General features: G+C 39.9%; 1 protein-coding gene across 3 annotated transcripts in view; it reads right to left on the bottom strand.

The window, feature by feature from the left end:
• Positions 1-20,012, bottom strand: part of LOC134530659 (kinesin-like protein KIF11) — a 143,368-nt gene that overhangs the window by 16,262 nt on the left and 107,094 nt on the right. For all 3 annotated transcript variants that reach the window (XM_063365693.1, XM_063365694.1, XM_063365695.1), the window contains exons 2-6: positions 6,633-6,815; positions 4,788-4,993; positions 2,078-2,217; positions 1,303-1,418; positions 119-304 (exon numbers count right to left, since the gene is read on the bottom strand). In XM_063365693.1, the coding sequence (XP_063221763.1) occupies positions 119-304; positions 1,303-1,418; positions 2,078-2,217; positions 4,788-4,993; positions 6,633-6,815 (831 nt within the window). The remainder of the gene's footprint in view (positions 1-118; positions 305-1,302; positions 1,419-2,077; positions 2,218-4,787; positions 4,994-6,632; positions 6,816-20,012) is intronic.

The raw sequence follows: 20,012 nt of genomic DNA, 5'->3' as shown, positions 1-20,012 counted from the left end.
GAAAAATCCCTTAAAAAAAGTATTGATGATAAAAAAAAACATGGCATGTGATTCAGAGCACCGTGCACAGGCAAATAATGTTATTGGAGAACCGAGAGAGCTGATCGGCTGACGGCACCTGGTCTGACATGAGCCTCTTGAGGGATGCGGTCTCTCCCTTCTGCAGCTGGAGGCTCCTCGCTAGGCCCTGCAGCTCGGGCAGGGCGACCTCGGTCCAGTGGGAGTGCAGCTTGCCAGCCTCCAGGTCCGCAGCCTTGCGGGCCGTCCGCAGGTGTCCCTGGATCATGCGCTGGGAGGTGTGCACCTGCGAGCAGTCGCGGTCGTGCATCTTAGGTCTCCCACTTTCCATATGGGACAGTAAACAAAACGACTCGTAACGATTTCGCTCTGCGCCTCTCTTTCAACGCCTTCCCCTGCGCTTCCACCCCTACATTATTTTCCTTCTTTATCTCTTATTCGTCGTGCTGCTCCCTCCCCTTTCACAAGCTCCGCCCAAGTGACAGTCATCTGCGATCGGGTCGTTGCCGTCCTAGCATTACTGCTGCAACACCATCTGCTTGTTTACTCAAGTTGTCGGCATTACTAACACCGGAAAAATTTTAAATTCATTGTGATTCTTTTCTTATTCGATGTGTCCTGTCAGAACGAGAAGAAGCTGTCGTCACAGGCAATAGACTACAAAATCAAGATATTCACTTCAAAGAACGTACCGACAAAAGCATTCGCAATTATTATACATGACAGACTCTTATTTTACAGTCATGAAGTGCACAGAAATGCACAGGTTTTACAGTCACCACAGTTTTATTATATTTAAGAGCTAAGCATTGCAGACGAGGAGGAACATGTACTTACTAACATATTCCAACATCCATATGCATGGCATCATCTCAGTAGAAAATATCAGAAAACTAACGCTTGGCTGACAAACAATTTTCATGATTTGCACTTGCATGACAGACTATTTTCTAACACAGGGTCCAATTTTAACAAAAATAATAAAAAAACTGACACATTCGGAGCCATTTTGATAATACTACTTTCCGATTATGGGAAATGTTTGTACTCCTTTCCCTTTGTAAACACCAATATTTATTTATTTATTGTATGGGAGCACTGCAATAAAAGAAAAACAGAAGGGTTTTTTGTATGTGTTACATTACATTTAATCTTAAATTTAAAGTTATTTTTGCTGACTCAATGTGAATAAAAAAAAATAAAATTTTACATTCAGTAAATTTATTAATTAGGTAATTGAGAAGTACCTACACTTAAGTATGCTAGAGAAAAATTGTAACTTACCATTTCGGAGCTCATACGCTCCAATCCCTGAACAATCTCATCGTGGCTATCGATGAGTGATGACATTTTTTCGCTCAGAGTGGACATGTCGGCCACACCTTTCTCCAGATAGCTGCCTGGGAAAACAGTTCACTTAAAACATTGTGTAAAATTGAATCTGTAGTAAGTAGGTAATATATGAGTAATTTGTGAAGTGAAGGCTGCTAATGAATTTTCATAACTAACTCAAGGGTGTTAAAAAATGTATTTTTAGATATTTACAAGTTTGTGGAGTGGTTTTTCAGTGTCAACTACTCTGCTTAGTTTGTTTTATATTAATTTATTTTACCTTGAGTGTAAACGGGTTAGCTTTGTTGGGAATGCTGTGCCAAGCCTGAAGCCTACACCACACACAATGAGTATGAAAAACAAACATAACCAACAGATGTTTTTTTCTTTATTTTGGATGTATTCATGATTCAAGCTGAGTTTTTCCTGAGATGAGCTTGTTCTTAATTTATTATAGTTAGGGGCATGATCCATGAAAATTATTTGTTATTAACCATAAATGCATTTGCGATGATGTATACTGTTTTAAAGGTTCAAAGGTGTTTGCTTTGTGCATTTCTGCCTTAAGTGAGGCGTAATTTAATTCAGCACTATCCACCTTATAAAATGTTAAACAATCCTATTTGAAAAATTCATTAAAAATAAATTCAATAATACTCTTAAAATATATTCAACAATTTATGGATTTAAAAAATACATCTGTATTTACGTATAACTTGTAACTCACCCAGACTTTCCTGGAAACCCGTGTTGAACTTGTAGTAGCTCTGAGAAAACATCTGAATACTGTTTTCCAGCAGGGCCATATTCTGGTTGAACTTCATCCGAAAATCCCTGATTATTTGATCATTCTCTTTTTCAGCTAGCCTGCACGTAACACATCAGGGTGGATTTTGAGAACATACCAAAAACCATTCTGGAGTGTATTAGCAGACAACATGTCAATCTTTACTGAAATAATAAAATAAATAATAAAATTTGTTGTGTTTTTTCTAAAAAATATATAATTTCTATACTTCAAAATTTTTTCTATAATATGAACAGTCACAAAAACTAAAAAATTTGTACAAGTTTTTGTTTAACTTTTCAATTAAGGTCTCTGTGTACAATCTCTATTTTGTATGCAATATCAAAATAGGCCACATACAATTAGATTAACTTTTAAATCAAACTGAAACACAAGACAATCAATTGACGAGCAAATCACAACAATTTATATTGGAAAGTTGAAGCTCACGTCTGGTGATAGAATTATCTTGGTTTTGCAATATTAATATGAAAAACCTACTGGACTTTTTTGGTCCTCAAGTATGCTAAGTTGCTCTAGGAATGTCGTTTGTGCAGCATTATGTGGCCAGTACCTTTCTCTTATCTACAATTTCCCATTAAACATTGTTTAACAAAAAGTTCCCTGTGTTCTTGCTTAATGCCCTGAGAATTACAGGTTTTCCATGTGAATTTTTAATTCCCCGGCTTTTACCGGTTTTCCATGTTTTTCCTTACTGTAGCCATCCTATAGTATTGGCATTTAAAGTAAGGGTGGGCCAATCAAATTATGAAATACCATTAAATCTTTAATTTTTAAAAGATTGTATATTTCAGGGTATAGATTCAAAGAAAAATATTGGAAGGAATATAGTAAATTCAAAGATTCAACTGACATTTCTACCACCTTTCCCCAATATATTTTGAATTTTGTGGAATTTGTAAATAAAATTTGATATTGATTCAGTAAACTTAGTTAATGAAAAAAAAAATTAAACAATAATTAAAGGTTTCAATTTTTCGATATTTATATTTTTTATTTCTTGCACATTATTTTATTTTAAACCTTTAAGACAGAGATTCAAATTCGAGGAAATTGGGATTTGATCCATTACTAATTTAAAGTTAATGCTGAACATGAGGAATGCAATTTGATGCTTTCTAAAGGAGAAGATTGGGATGTGAGTGGGAATGCAGATGATGTGTTGGCCGGAGAATGCGGAGGAAGCTGTTGGGGATTGAGGGCAGGACCAGGACACTATCACGAGAGGAACATGTCCCAAGACAAAATGAGATGGAAAGTGCTCACAGAGCACAGCTGGGACACTGTATCTGAAACTTCTTTTTTTTAATGTGAGGTGTACAAACCATAAAACATTTGGATGAGGTTCAAAGATATCACACTCCATTATCGGACAGCCATTTGGGGAAGAACAACTGTTAACACTACATGTGAATTTTTTTTTAAAAGAGTATCAAAAGGACCACCACACTAAAAATGTCCTGCAAATGATGATTCAGTATATTAGAATTAAATTCTGGATTTTGTTTTCTTACTATAGTTTATCCATGAATATTATCATGTCTTGTCTCAAGCAGCAAGAGAAAGTAATGCAGTGACTTCACTGTACATTCACAACATACTGCATGCAAATGACTTTGATCCTTTTTTTTTGTGTAGTATGGGAATTTACTGACCCCAGAATTTGGTGAAAGTTTATTAAATTTGCATTTAAAAATTGAATTATATGTACATAGTGACTAATGGATAAAAAGATTAATTTAATTACAGTCACACATACCATTTTTTTTGTCATTACTTTTATATTGGGACTGTTTCTAAAATTATAACTTCATACTTCCCTTGCATGCTGTCACAAATAATTCAACAGATATTCACTTAAGTACAATATAATGAGTGCAAGAAGGGGAGCAAGTGTTTGAGATTATCATCACACACATTTGTGGCATAGCAAATGCAAGGGAGGTATCGAGTTAAAATTTTATAAATAGCCCTTAAATAAAAGTAATGACAGAAAAACATCAACATGGCATCTGAAACACAGCCTTAAGTCTTGTCAACACTAGGATCATCAGAGACTGTGAGATGAGAATGGATCATTGATTAATTGAATGAATGAGTGAGTGAGTGAGTAAGGGAAACAAGAGAACCAAAAAAAAAAACACTGGCTCACAATAAACACAAATAACTATACTTGCTGGGAATCAAACCCAGATTGCCTTAGTGGGAAGTGAGTGAACTGACCACTAGACCACTGATACTTTAAGGGCCATCAATATAAACTGATGGCCCGGGGGCAAAACATATTTTTCAAACCCCAAATTCAAAAACAAAATCAAAATATGAAACATTACCATGGCCATAACTGTAAAAGTGATCCATGCATATTGCATAACTTACATTTTCAATGGATTATATTAGCAATAGACTTGTAATTTTTGTCCTACCATCAGGGTTAACGCATGCATTAAAATATTTTGAAACATATCTACACGTACCCCCTGGTGCTTGGGGCCCAGGGGATTTTGCCCACCGCCCCTCTCTCTCGACGACCCTGTCTCTAGTAGGGGTGGAATTTCATTGTGGTTTCGGTAGTGGCTCGAACTTCAGTGAGTCGCAAAGTTTCAGTGGCTTCTCTACCTGCACACACCTCTTCCTGGAGAGCCGGATACCAGTGTTCTCGTGTGGTGCATCTGCCACGGGAACTTCAGTCTTTGGTTGGTCGCTCATCTGGCGCTCCGCTGCTGGGGGCCGACTCCGGTCCACGCGCTGAGCAGTATCGCATGTCACGTTTGTAGCATCTCCTGGCCTCTCCGCTCGCCTTTCCAGCTTCGTAATCAACTGATGGCACATTTTCTGCAAACATTCGCCATTTCACAGATATGTCACGATTAGAGACAAGATTTTATGGTTTTTACTTTTTTAGTCTAATTTCATTTTTAGAACAGAAAATTTTTGGGTGGTTTTTTTTTCTATAAATGAATATTTATATGTTGCATTCTTATGATAAAAAAAAATTGTAATAAATTGGTCTAAAAAAGATACCTCCAGAACAATAAAAATAAATTGGTAAGCATTTGTGGTTAAAGATTTATTCAATAAATGATAAGACAATGAAGAAATTAAATTAATTTATCTGATCCATGCAGTTTAATATGATCTTTTGTACAGTAATAATGACATTCCTTGAATGTCAAACAATAAAAATTACTTATTTTATGATTTGAATTAAGTTTTGGCTTTATTCTACTTCATTCCATCATATAACTTGCATTTCGCTGCTATATGGTGTAACTTACATTTTGGCATTATGCGGTGTATTGACATGTTTTGCAGTGTTATTTCGGTTTTATTGAAATTCACCATATAATCTTGTCCCTGGTCTTGCAGATGCTCTCTGCATTACTTGCAAAATGTACATTTGTTAGTATGACAGTGCTATTACCCAGACCAGCATACTTATAAGGCTACTTTTTAACCCTACTACTTAAATGTTTATTTCTCTTTAAACTGGGCAAAAAAAAAACACTATGAATTGAATAACTTTTCACAGCTACCTATATATTCTCTAAAAAATAAATCTGTGCAAAATCAAAACAAATACCTACTTAGGTGTACCTATGGAACAGGATTAAATTTTTAATTTATCAACAGAGAGTTACAACAACGTGAACAGTTTTCTTAAATAGCCTATTATGAAACTATGGGTGTAACATGAACCATCTTTCTAAGTTCTATACATCTTCCCATAAACAAATCCAACCCACAATTTATTTATGTTAGGATAAGCACTGTCATCCATTAATATAAGTGCTATCTTTCTCCACAGATCATCTGAAAAGGCTCTTAAGAAGGTTCAGTAAGGCTCGTAAGATAATTTGAGATGAGGTGTCATGAAATTAGAATGAATCATTGATGGAATAAATAGGTGAGGAAACAGGAATACCCTAAGAAAAACCACTAGCACATTTCCATTTGCAAAAAAACCTGGTTTGATCGTAGATATGACAACACAACCACTGTTGCCCATTAAGTTTCATTCCCATTGCTGAGGGTTGATATATTTCTGCAGACTACTTGTATGTTTGCACTTTACATGAGTGCCTACAAGAAAAAATTCTCTCTCTAAATCTTTAATGACTTGAGTAAATTGTGCCATTCACTATCCTTTAATAACATTTGTAACTGCTTGAATCTAATCACACCCACAAAAGTTCCTCTCTGTAAATCATATTATTAATTTTTTTATTCAATATGCATATAACTGAATGACAGCAGTATTTAAACCAGGAATCCAATAACTGAGCAAAATATGCAATTTTGGGAAAATAAGCATATAGAGAAGGAATAATACAAGTCTCAGATAACGAGTCCTGTGAGTTGAACATGGACCATTACCACTCTGGTCTTGTAATGTAAGGATTATGTCTTCATGCATGGCTGTCTCATCAGGAATGTAGCGACATCAGTGAAAGTTGGGCAAACGAAAACGTACCTCCTTGGCATCCATTTTCTTGGTCAGCGCCACAATGTCTGCCGTCCTCCCAGCAAGCTCCTGTTCCTGCTGCTCCATCTGGTTCACCATCCGAGTGTAGTTCTCCAGGGACATGAACACTCCAGATGTCTCGCGGCTGAGGAAGACTTCCCGGCGTAGCCGCTCTATCTCTTCCGTGTACTCCTGGAGCATAACAATGTTGGCACTGGTAACGTAGGCAAGGCAAGTTCTGCTGGAAAGTAAACTAGCATGAAGCAGAACTTGCATGATACAAGAAAGATATTCTACAAGTCATTGAAAGCATTAATACAATGTATCACCTTAATGCATATAGTCAGTGATGGATAATTACTCATGGCATGGAATAAATAACTCCTACCACTCTTATACTCTTGTCCAATTAATAGATTTTACTTCACAAACAGTTTTATTGATGGCCTCTACTTATGTCACTTACAAATAATCTTCTAAAATGGCAAATAATCAAATGCACTTAAAAATGATGTTGCTTCCCCAGTCACTAGTTTTCACACACCGCACACCTCACTAGTCCGCAACTCTCGCCACAGCAACCCTCGTGGGTCTCCGCCGCAGGACTCCGTCGCCGCACTCCGCCCCCGCCGACGCACTTCCCCTTCGCCGAGGATCCGCTCGACGATTCGCTCGGGACTCCGCCACACCCGCGACACTATCGCCCGGAACTGAACACACTGCCCTGGAACCTTCGTCCAAGGACTTCGCCACTCTGCCGCACCCGCGGCACTATCGCCCCAGAAACTCCGCCGCGGGAAAGCTCCCGCCTGAACTCTCACTGACTTAACTCCACTGCCTCTCGGCCGGCGTCCCGGGCACATTTATATATAGTCCCGGGCACATATATATAGGCCCAGACACCTTCCAGAACTCTCGAGTGCGGCTGGGGCCAGACGCGTCATTCCGCGCCATCCCGACGGCAGAAATCTCTCGAAACATGTGTCGGCAGCTCGCGTCACTCCGCAGCTGTCAGGTGAGAAGGAGGGGGGGAAAGCGACAATCCTTGTTTCCTTCCTGCGCTGCATCTGCACGTGTACCGGCCTTGCTCACGTTCGTAACAATATCATGCTCCAAAGTTAAAAGTATGGACATTTAATAAAGTACATTGTTTTGCCTTTATCAGATTCGTATTTACTACAGAGTCATTGAAAGAAATTCTGTAATACTGTACAGAAACTACTACATCTTGGTTGAAGAAGAGGAAGGCACATACAAAGGACCTCTCCCAACTTTACCTTGGAGGTAAGGTTTTTACGTATGTCGCACACAGTGTTTTGCACAGGGGTAGTTAAGATGAGCTCCAACTAATTGAATATCAACTCAGTGCTCATAAATGTAAGTGTCTGGAAGTGAAGTCGGGATAGAACCCGAGACCCTTACTACATGAGTGTGATACTCAGGCCACAGAGGACCACATGGAATGACTATAAAAGTTTTGTGGGGTGGGTGTAAGTGCAATACTGGCTCATGCATCACATGCCTCTCAGCCTCAATGCATTTGACACCAAACTGGCATGCACCCTTTGAGGTAACGCACCTCAAAGATTTTATGTGATTAACCTATAATTTTACTGTGTAGGTAATATTAAAACTAAAGGATACATGGCATGTTCCTTTACTATTCATATTAAATATTTTGATAACTAACAATATTTGTGAAAAGACTAGTTTTACAATTTTTTTCATGTCCAAAAAAAATACAATGTTGAAAGCGAAGCCTTGAAACAAAACTTATACAGACAAGTGGAATGGATGTTTAATGCAATTTGTAATCGGAAACCTTAAAAATTTCTTGAGCGGATTAGAAATTGAACTTTAACACTCAAGAGTTCTGCAGCCAAAGGGCTCTGAAGGTAGTATGATCTCAAGATCAACAACCCCTTTGGAGAATAATTTAATGTAAAATTTATCGTGACGGTTCAATTTTGGAGTGGTACAAATTGTATATTTTATCCCTTACTGAAAATGCCTTTATGCAAGGACACATTATAGCCCTTTACTCCCTCGTTCCCAAGCCACTGCGACACTTCCTGAGGCGGAGTGGTTTCGAAGACGACGACGGTGGTCTTCGACCAGTCGCGTCTATCTGATATGCCGAAGCTGATGGTGCGGATACGGATATGACATTTGATTGATTCGCGTGACCTATGAAGTCAGGTGATGGTGCAGAGACGCGTGGAGCGGATCTGTCAGCTTGCGAACTGAACCTTAGGTCAGACCATAGGCGTGCGCACGGTAGGTGCCACAGGTGCCTTGGCACCACCATTAGGGTTAACGTTATTTTGTTTTTCACAAGCAGAAATAAATAATACATACTTACAAAAATCTGTATTATTTCCAAAAAAAAATATGTTTTACAATCGTATCGAGTTACAGATATGTGCTCATAACACTATCAGTATATCAATTATCAATCGAACCAACTATACACACGGAAACAAGCCAGTTGCAATTACTTGTGTTGTACACGCGGGCCGCGGCTACGAAACTTCTGAAAAGTAAATACTTCTCCTAGTTCTCCTCGAATTACATAGAATGCGCGCTCGGTGTCCACTGTTCACTCCACTCGGCAGCCGCCGTCCGCCCGGGGTTTATTTAAAAAAAGAGAGAGAGTTTAGTTAGTTAAAAGGATAGGCTTACTCGATGACTTATGTGCAGTCGCCGACAAAACATTTTTGTTGTATTCCAAAAGTTAAAAATTTTGCCCACTCTTATTTGTGTATTTTTATTATTTTAATATTTTACATATTTAAGGTATGTTACAAAAACTCCCTTGATTTGTTGATTTTAAAACTTAACATTTGAGAATGTTTTTTCTATCATTTATTTGGTGTCTTCAGAAAACATGCAAGTACGGTTTTTCAAAGCCACCAGCATGAATTCCGTGCAAACAATTTGTGCAATTTACTTTATGGCTCAACAAAGTTTAAAACTGTTAATAGTTTAGTAGTTTTCCTGGTGATTATAACGTTCAAAGCTATAATTTGTCATAAAAAATGTTAAAATTTTTACATCTGTGTATTTAATGTTTTTGTTCGGAAACACCTTAAATATAACCATTTTGCGCTTTCAAATCCAAATTTTTCCGGGGGAGGACCCCCCGTCTTAGGCTCGGGGTCCATGAATGACAGGGCTGTTGTGTAATCTGGCACCACCAATACTGAAGTCTTGCGCACGCCTATGGGTCAGACAGAACCACCTGCGTCTGCTTTGAAACGGAAAGAGAATAAAAATAGATAAAAAAAACGTTTAAATGAACTAAAATAACATTTTTGGTCCAAATGTGTATTAATACAGTGATAAAATTAAAATTTAAAATTGTGAGCGACCCATTCAGATCCGCCAGAGATGTGTAACATCTAACCTCGGAAACGAGAAAATTCATGTGTTTTCATGTTTCAAATACACTTATAATACGTAACTCGGACACTAAATTTAACGTAGAATATTTAAAATAATGCTGATGCTTATGTTTTCAACTATATTTCTTTATGCAAATCACACGTAGTTTCCGTACAGGTCGCTAGAATTCGTTGCCGGAGCAGCTACGACGGCTATTGAATCATTTGATTAGCAGACCGAAATTTGAAACTATGTAATGAAACGGCTCCGATAAAAGCGAAAAAGACTAAAAACTAAACCCCGGCTTGAACATGATTTTCGACATGGAATTTTATTAAAACACTTCCGATCTTGTTAAAATTCATCAAACCGTTAATACTATAACGATTCCCTTTCGACTTTGTGAACTTTGGTTCGTGCTATTCACCACAGATGGCAGTGCCGTAGTTACACATTTCCGTTCCATTCACGAAATTACTTCCACCGAATTCCGTATGCCAAGAGCTAAAATGTTTCTCATCAAAAGTATCGCTATTTCTATTCATACACATACATTAATGTTTATATTGTCTAAAATTTCCGAGGACAGTGATGATAAATCTGGTTTACGTACTCTACCGTGCTGCCCTCTGTGTAATGTTGTATGAACCAGATGTACCGTACAGGTGAACGTGGCGCGCTACTACAGAAACCTACCAGACAGCACAGCCGGACAACACTTTAAAGACAGATCGGACAGGCGCGGGTGTGGCGGGGTCTTTACGACCGCGGACGCTGCGACAGCCTGTGCCAACTTAACGTCCTCGCGCATCGCCAACGAGGCGGCGGCTAGGCGTCGTGAATAAAATCCGGCGGCGGGACGCGGGCTGATTAGCATGCCGGTCGCGGTGTCGGGGCGTATAATGGTGCGGGTATTTTCACGGCAACGTCACTTTTAAAGAGAGGCCGGCGCCAGGCGACAGGAAATACCGCGCGCAGATTCGCGTCTCGTCCGCTCGCCTCCTGTCCGTGAAACTGGTCCTGGTCGTGTCATATCTCTGTACCTCGGAGGCATAACAAACTATGTCACAAACACAAAAATTTCATGAGAGCATTTTAAAGAAATTTTTTTAAAGATTATCTTACTTATTTACTCAACTATTTTCTACCCAGAATAGGTATATTGATTTTTGACATAGTATGGAAAGAACGTCAAACGATGGTTGGGTTCACGGTTAAAAGTGAATGTTACCCAAAAGTGAACATAGTGCATTATGCTTCCTAAGCACAGATATATGAACTTAACCATAAGTCAGAGGAACCTGACTACACGAGTTTTTAGTTTCGGTTATTTCTTTTTTCTTCTTTCTTTTTACTGGGTGAAATAAACAGGATTATTTATAAAGTATAAATTAATACAATTGTAGGCCTATAAATACCGCTTTGAAATCTCATCATCTTTCGTGCCTTTGGTTACATAATAATTTACTGTGAAGCAGGGCCATCTGGAGGGAGAGGAAGACATAATCCACAGTGTTATGACTCGCTCTGAGCACTCTGGCAGCGGCTTCGAGGCTCGCCCTGAGTCATACACGAGGTGTCAGCAGTTTCAACACCGCCAGCGAAACAGCGACGCGAGTCGCCGAAGGCCGACCGCCGCTGCGAGAGAAAAGAGGACAACACGGAACATCAACACGGACGCGGACGGAAGAATAAAAACGACAGCCACCGTCGAGAAGGGGCGGTTGAGTTTAAGAGTGTTTTAATGACAGACTCCACGTACCAAACACCATTGGGTTACGAGGGCCAATAGGCCCGGTCCGCAGCTCAGAGAGACATCAGCCAGGCCCAGTTGACGAGTCCTCGCTCTTGTCATGTTAGAGGGCACTTCACAGCGACTCCAGACCTTTGAGGCACGATTGCCAGAAGGTTCAAGAGTGTTAGATCTCAGGTTTCCACTGGCCAGCTCATTGGGTGAATACCCAACAGCCTGGAGTGATTGTAGGTATAGGGCACAGACAGCGTAGCCCTCTCCAGCGGAAACCCGGGATAGCACGACATGGTGAGAAGTGAACCAGCATGCTTCCTCCTCGCCATACCTCTCTCTATCTCCCTGTGTCTCGCGCTTTATCAAATAAATATCTACCCTTCCCCCTCCTACCTCATCCTAAAGCAGTCGAACATTCAAGAGGACAACCATCTCCGACTGCCGACTACGCATTGTAGATGAGACCTAGCTTTGTCAACATCCCCGCCCTGACGTTCTGAACTGCGCCGTCCATAACAGCGCATTGTCGCGGTGGTCGAGAGACTCGTGCGTGCGTGCACAGAGTCGTAAAACAAACGGGACGTCACGTAAGAGACGCTGGGACGGGGACGGGGGACGGGGGACGGGGGACGGGGGACGGGGGACGGGGGACGGGGGACGGGGGACGGGGGACGGGCCGCTGCGGAGGATTTACGGGCGGGTCAAACGACGCGAGCCGAGGGCCTCTGGGGCGTTCCACGAGGACCGTCTTCACGACAGCCGCGCGCAAGGACCACGATGGCAGCGAGCCAGGGGTGCCTCCTCCCCTCCCCCCTTTTCCCATCCGGGTCGCCGTTACTGCTACCAGGTGATCCGAGGGTCTTACCCGGGGAATTTATGACAATTACTTTACCAAATTCGTGTCTTAATGTAAATATAACACTTAAATATTCAAAATAATGCACTTTAGAGCCAATTGATTATATATTGTGTTAATTTTTTTATTATCGGTCCTTTTTTTTTGTGGTGGCCCTGCAACGTGCTTCCGGAGCAAGCTGGATTCCCGCGCCTCGTGGTCAGGCATCGGTCGACTCGAGAACACCTCACGAGGCGCCTGCGTTATCAGCCAGTTAACATGAACTTTATCAATCTGTTGTGTTGTCTCATTTTTTGTCGCAAAGTTATTGATATGTATCAGTGTATGTCTTGTGTCAATGTGTTTTTTTTTTTGTTATTTTATGTGTCTTAATTCGTTTATAATGTGCTGTAAGGCAGAAAAATCTGAATTTCAATTTGATCTGATAGTTTTAATGAAGCAGCTCGACCCGCACCCAGGGACGAAGCAAGGTGAAGGGCAGAAAATATTGGGATATGCCCCTCTAACCATCTCCGAAAATTTTGTGCTCACAATACCAAACATTTTGGCAGATAATACTAAAAATTTTGGCAGATAATACCAAAAAATATTTCCTAAGACCTGCCTGTACATAATGAAACAATATTCCTTTCTTTTTAATTTTCTGTGTGGATAAAAAAAAATATTTTTAATTGTCTAAAGCTATGATATGTGATTTCTTAAAACAAAACAAAAAAAAATGAGTTTTTGTGTTTGGGAGTACTGACTTGAACAACGTGTATTTTAGGAAGAGACGCGTATTTACAAAAGAATACGTGCTATGGCCAGAATCGGTATCGATGACGAAAATGGGATACCGCGTTAGTTTCACAGCGAAGATAATTAATTAGATAAAACTGCGCACGGCCGCCCATAAAGAAGTATTAACTATCGTTTGTGTAGTCCTCTGTGAGGATTTATTTCCAAACCGGTCACGGGCGTATTTAGCTGCTGATCGACCGGGTGATTAGCGCGCGGAGCCTTCAGGCCGCGGTAAATAACCGCTGTTTTCACGCCGTCACGCCCAGTTGTGAGTGCCAAATTAAAAGAGACCTTAGCGAATTCTAGATGATCGATGATTACTTGAGTGAATAAATATACTTCGTTGACTATTTGCCGAAATATTTTTTCCGCAGTATGTTGCTGTAGAAAAAATAACCATACACCTAATCGGATCAAAGAAGCTTTTAAGTGTTCTAAATACACGTAGAATGTATTATCTTTTAAGCACTCGTAGCTAGCTGGCATATAGCTCAGAAAAATTTAAACAGCGCAAATCTGGCAACAAGTATCAGGACAAAATATTCCATTAAGAAAATATATTACATAACTGGCGACCCGTCCCGGCTTTACACGTATGCTATCTACTCAAGTGAAGTCATTTACATTTATTATGTAAGTACTTGTAAGTAGCAAATGATACGGTTTGAAGGTCAATTGTGATCTAAATTAAAAGCATAAGGTAACGAACGTATTTAATTTGATAAGGATTAATACTATATCGGTCAAAATAGCTTCGCAAATAACTAATTAATGTTTTAACCAATTAAAAAATACCTACAATTTCGCGTAAGTCAGCGTAAGCCATGTTAGCGCCCTAAAAGCGTATTTTTACGACTTGATTAGAAAACATCGAGATTTCTCTATTTAATATGAATGCATCAAACACATTAATTTTCCGGAAGAAATTCGCTATATGAAGGTGAAAACCGCATTAAAATCCATTTAGTGGTTTGGTATAAGGGAACAAACAGACGCGGATAAAGAAGGTTTTATACTATTTAAAGATAATTTAATTTTGCTTATTGAGGCTCTTTCTTTTATGCAAACAGGTGAATCTGAAGAGGAGAGACAAGGATGTGCAACTACAAACCGAACGGTAAGGTATAGGTAGGGATTCACATCACAAAGATCACAGCGATCTCAGAACCGTACCGATGCTTGTAAATATGAGTTATTTCGGAAGGGTCAACAGGGGAGAAAGGTTGGGATCGAACACATGACCCTCGCCTCACAAGTGTGATGTTTTGGCGAATACGACTACCTAGGATGCAATACTTATCTGATGTAGGCAAGTATTAACTAAGAAAAAAAACTACGACACTTATGAAGGAAAAAATTAAAATAAACCTCTATGTAATCTCATAGATAATCATGGCTTTCGAGCCAGAATTTCAAGCACAAAAGTAGCACTTTAGCGAGAGATATTTAGTTAACAGATATTTAGGACGTAGCTGAACGTTTCAAAAATTACTTCTGAAGTGCACGGCCATCGTTAGTGAGGGATGTTGGGGGGGGGGGGGGGGGGGGGGCCTAAATCCCCGAGGCCCGATTCAGCTTTCAGATTTTTTTAATGTGTAAATTCACCCTGATGGTAGGACAGTAAAATGCAAGTCTAATTCTAATACAATTCATTGGAAACCTTGACAAGTTATTCAATACGCGCGGATCACTTTTACATTTATTGACACGGTAACGTTTAGAGTCGGGAATTTTTTTAAAACTGTAGATATGTAGGTACGTTAAGTAAGGGAGGAGAGGGGCTCTCGAAAATAAAAGCCCCCCTTCCCCCCGGAACATAGCTTCTTTCGACGACCTACTTAAGAGTAGATATCCCAACGCCGATAACCTCTATGCCAGGTTTATAAACTGCGCAAAAAAAAATGCAAGAGCGCGAGGACGCAACACGCAAAAAACTTTAAAAAAAACCACGAAGTTTATAAAACACGCAAGTCGTAAGACAGCAACGACCCTAAAACTTGAAACTGTAAATCTGTAGAAAAAGGTTTTCACCAGGCCCCCCCCCCCCCCCCCCCTAATCCGTGTGAAAATTCTAAGGGACGCGCCTAGTCATTGGTGTATTTGTGTTATTTAGGCGGGATGGTAAGTGCAGGTCTCGCTGGTTATCCTAGCCCAAGTCTGGACTAGCGCGTAGTCTTACCTTCATGCATAGGGCAACTATGAGATACGAGTGGAACCCATAACATTATATGGCGGAGAAATGAAATAAAAAAGGTGCCCTGTAGAGTGTCAGTATCGAGTTTCTCATGCCTGAAAATTATCCAAAGCACGCGTTCCAACTATTTTCACTTCTAAAAACGAAATACGGAACCAGAACTACCTACTCATCCACCTCAGCGTATTTTTAAATGATTAAAAAAAAAAAAAAAAAAAAAAAAAAAAAGATAACCACTCCAGTATCTTGCGCAGTTTTCAAATCGCGTGGTTTTATCTGAAGCTCTGCACACCGCATGTGTGTCATTTTCTTTCTACGTGCGATGGTTTAGTACGTGGAAAGCGGGATTTGTGGGATAAATAAAGAGAATCGTGTGCCAAAGTTTTCGGAACATTTTACTTCAAAAATGGAAGGTCAAAAACTCAAGAAGTTGAAATCTGCCGATGCTTGCGTTAACGTTTTTCGCGTCTTGGTCACTTTATAAAGGTTTTTTTTCCTTCGTTTTTTGCGTCCTGCGTTGTGCATGAACTTTTTGCCTTGCCGTGTGCTCTCCAGATATGTTCGCACCGCCCACACGTGAACCCAGTGGCGTAGCTAGGATTTGTGTTTGGGGGGTGTTAAGAAGCATGGCCTCCCTCCCCCCCCCCCCCGTATTAAGCGGGGGGTCCGGGGGTGCTCCCCCGGGAAAATTTGGATTTTAAGGTGTAAAATAGTGCTATTTTAGCAGTTTTCGGTACTTAAATTTAAATATTGTAATGGTAAAAATTTTATTAATTTTAATATGAAATTTGTTTGAGTGATGAATAAGAAATTAATTAAAAATTTGGTGCTAGGGGGGGGGGGGGGTTGAACCCCTAACCCCCCCCCCCCCCTCCTTGGTTACGCCCCTGGGTGAACCCGCCTTCAGGGCGAGACGGGGCTCAGAGCTATCCGCGGTCGACGGCTGAGCGGTCGTGCGCCGACTGCCACAAGCACAGGCGGGCCGATGCATCTGAAAGGTCGCACTTGCACTCTCGAACTCGACCCACGACATTTGGCGGATGAGTTACTGTCGACACTTCTTCGCGGCGGATGGTGGCGCTGGGATTGTCTTGAACTCGAGCGGGTGCAGATGATGGAAATTAACCAGCCATAACATGTCCAGCCCGTCATTGCATTTGCTGGTCTCATGCGTGACAACAAACAAACTACAGCATAAAACGTTTTTTTAATTTGTAATCGACGTAGGTTATTCTTGCAGAATCACGCACTTTTGTTAGTTGAGAAAGACATTTTGCTCAATACCGTGCGTCATCGATAATATTGTTTTTTTTTTTAGCGAGAGAAAAAATATGGGGAAGTTATGACGTCATGAAAATTTGCCTAGGGAGATAACAATTTTGAAGAAATATGTGATTGTTAGATTGAAAAACGACGTAGAGCAGCAATGACAACTTGTTTTTAGGGAATAACGACGAATGTTCTTTAGAACGAGTGAAATATTTTTGTCTCAATATTTTATTAATTTTTTTTTTAACTCAGACCCTATGAATCGCCGGCAGCGACGTGAAGAGACAGTAACACACAGCGTTGCAGAACTTGGGAAATGGATCCAGCATTTGCCTGGAGCGAGTAAGGTAATCCATGGATGGCCGGGACTGGATATCAACTCCAGATCCTCTGGAACTGGAGTCTAGTGTCATACCACTGCACCATCTCGCTACGTCTCAAACATAAAACCATTATTAGGTTGTCTGCGCGTAACATCTTAGCTCTCGGTATGCGGCATTGGTGGGGGTGATTTCGTGAGTAGGAAACGGAAGTAGTATAGAACGGAAATGCGTAAACACGGTGCTGCCATCTGTGGCTGATGGCACGAACCAAAGTTCACAAATACGAAGAAATTTTATAGTATTAACTGTTTAATGATTTCTAACACGATGGGCAGTATTTTAATAAAATTCCTTTTCGAAAATAAGGTCCAAACGATTGAAGTTTTTTTTTTTTTCTTTTATCGGAGCCGTTTCGTTATATAGATTAACATTTCGCTCTGCAAATCGAATGATTCGATAATCGACATAGCTGCTCCGGCAACTAATTCTAGCGGTGGGTGCGGAAACTACGTGTGATTCTCGTCCAGAAATTATTTTAAAACGCAATCTGCGTATACATTTATCACGCTCGGCATTATTTTAAAGAATTCTACCTTCAATTTCGCGTACGAGTTTCTTATTACAAGTATAACATGAGAACTATGAATTTGTTCGTTACCGAGGTAACGAAGATGTTACATATATCTGGCGAGTACTCGCTCACATGTTTTTTTTTTTATAATAAATTGTAGTGTTATTTAGTGTTACGTAGAGATCACGTGACACTGCCGTCAGCCAGCCGAGTGACTACCTCTACCAAGTGCCAGCGGCCTCTTGGAGGACGAAAGAGCGGGCAAGAGGTACAGTGCCGCATCCTCTTGTCCTTGGGCGGCGGATGAACTGCATGATGCAAAAGGCAAGAGGAAACCACAGCATCAAAGATCCTCGCTGATATGCTTCATGGCCCGGTTCTAGCCCGGATATCCTTCTTAGAGGAGATGGCACATGAAAAAGAAGGTGGTATGGGGCGGCTGAAGCCCTGTCTATCTTCTGGAACAGGAGCATGTCACCAGATAGGGCGTACGATAAGCTTATTGTACACTAAGGATTCCGTCTATACTAACATCAGAATGTCATTCACATTCAGAGCTGACATAAATAATGTTTAATTATGCGACCCGTGATTTTTCATTTTACTTAATATAATTATTTTGACTCGAGCAGCATTTTGATGTTGCGGAGACCACTTAACGATTTTTTTTTTTAAAATAAAGGTGCGAATCAACAAATGTTACACTGTCAGGCTGGAGTCCCTCTTTTTTTAATCGCGATCGTTAAAAAATCGTTTTTTTTTTGCATAGGCCTATGCCTTATACGTATATTAAAAATAATAAATAGTTTGCATGACTATAAATTAACGTGTAGTGCCTAAATGTAAAGGAATCGATAGATCTCAGTAAACATTTATGTTTGAATACCTACATTTATGTTAATGTTGGAGTCAACATGTGTGTTTGAATGGATCAGTTGAGTCTTGAAGGCACCAGTTGAAGGTAGATTCATATTTGCGTATTTGCGATGTTTGTAGCTACGTACCACTTCAAATAAAGTCATTTTGTGTGTATTGCATTAGATGGGCATTTATGTAAATTAATATTGCGATTTTACGAGCCAAACAACTAGGTTTTAGACCCCAAACGAACACTACTTTCCATATGCGATATAATGTCATAAAAGTCCTTAATTTTATGTCACATGAAATACAAATTAGATGATATTTTATAAAAATTTATAAATTTATTAAAGAGGCCTAAATCATTAACCTGAATAATAATAATAATAATAATAACAGCTTAGATCTCGATAATTCGGGACAAAACTAATTTTTTTTAGTTTTATGATGTGTGGTTGGTAGTGCAAGAATCATCAGTGACCGATTTCATAGGGGAAAAAAATAATTATGTTTACCCTGGGAGTGAAATATCTGTTTACTTGTATGCTCCTTGCTCTGGAACGTTTCAAAGTCTTGTGTAAGACTGGTGACTGCGGTGCAACAGTGGATTCCTGGTCCCCCCCTCCCCCCCCTCCCCCCCCCCCCTCCACCGGCTCAAGGGCCGGGGCGACGCCGTGTCCAGCAAGAGCCGCCGACTGCAACTCGGAAGCCAGTTCCAACGATCTGTGCTCCTGGTGACGGATGAACCCAATTTACAATCGATACCATGACTTGATGTAAGTTTTTGGACATACGCCATTGCTAAAAACTTTTTCTGTTGAAGAAAAACTAAAAACTAAAAATAAAGAAATATAAAACAAATATAAAAAAACACAAAAAAAATTATGTTTCTTTCTTTTTATTTTTTAGTTTTTCTTCAACAGAAAAAGTTTTTAGCAATGGCGTATGTCCAAAAACTTACATCAAGTCATGCACTCCCATTGCACAAATATTTCAAAGACAAATCGATACCATGACTTTTACGAGGAGAGAAAAATAAGCAAAAAAGAAACAATCCTGAACTCAGCTACGAGCTTCTGTGTCCGCCGCTGGGTGTGGATGATAGAGAGATGCTGTCGTTACTTGGAAAATCACAACTTATTAACGCACAACTTAAAAACAAATTTCTGAGTTTAAGCCAGTTAAGTTGAGTTGCGTGTTTTATTTCAAAGATATTAAGATTTCAAATTGTGCGGTTCAGAATTGCGTGTTTATAAGTTACGTGTTTTAAAATTATGACGTTTCTAGGTTATGCCGGTTATAAGAAGCGTATTTCTAAAATAATGGTTTTCCAGGTCACGACTATTCTAAGTTGCTACTTTATAAGTACATATGTGTAAGACCACGCGTGTAAGCTACGCAGCA

Source organism: Bacillus rossius, chromosome 3 (assembly GCF_032445375.1).
Source record: "Bacillus rossius redtenbacheri isolate Brsri chromosome 3, Brsri_v3, whole genome shotgun sequence".
Taxonomy (NCBI): Eukaryota; Metazoa; Arthropoda; class Insecta; order Phasmatodea; family Bacillidae; genus Bacillus; species Bacillus rossius.
Note: the sequence above shows the minus strand (reverse complement) of the source record. Positions and strands in the feature narration are given on the sequence as shown.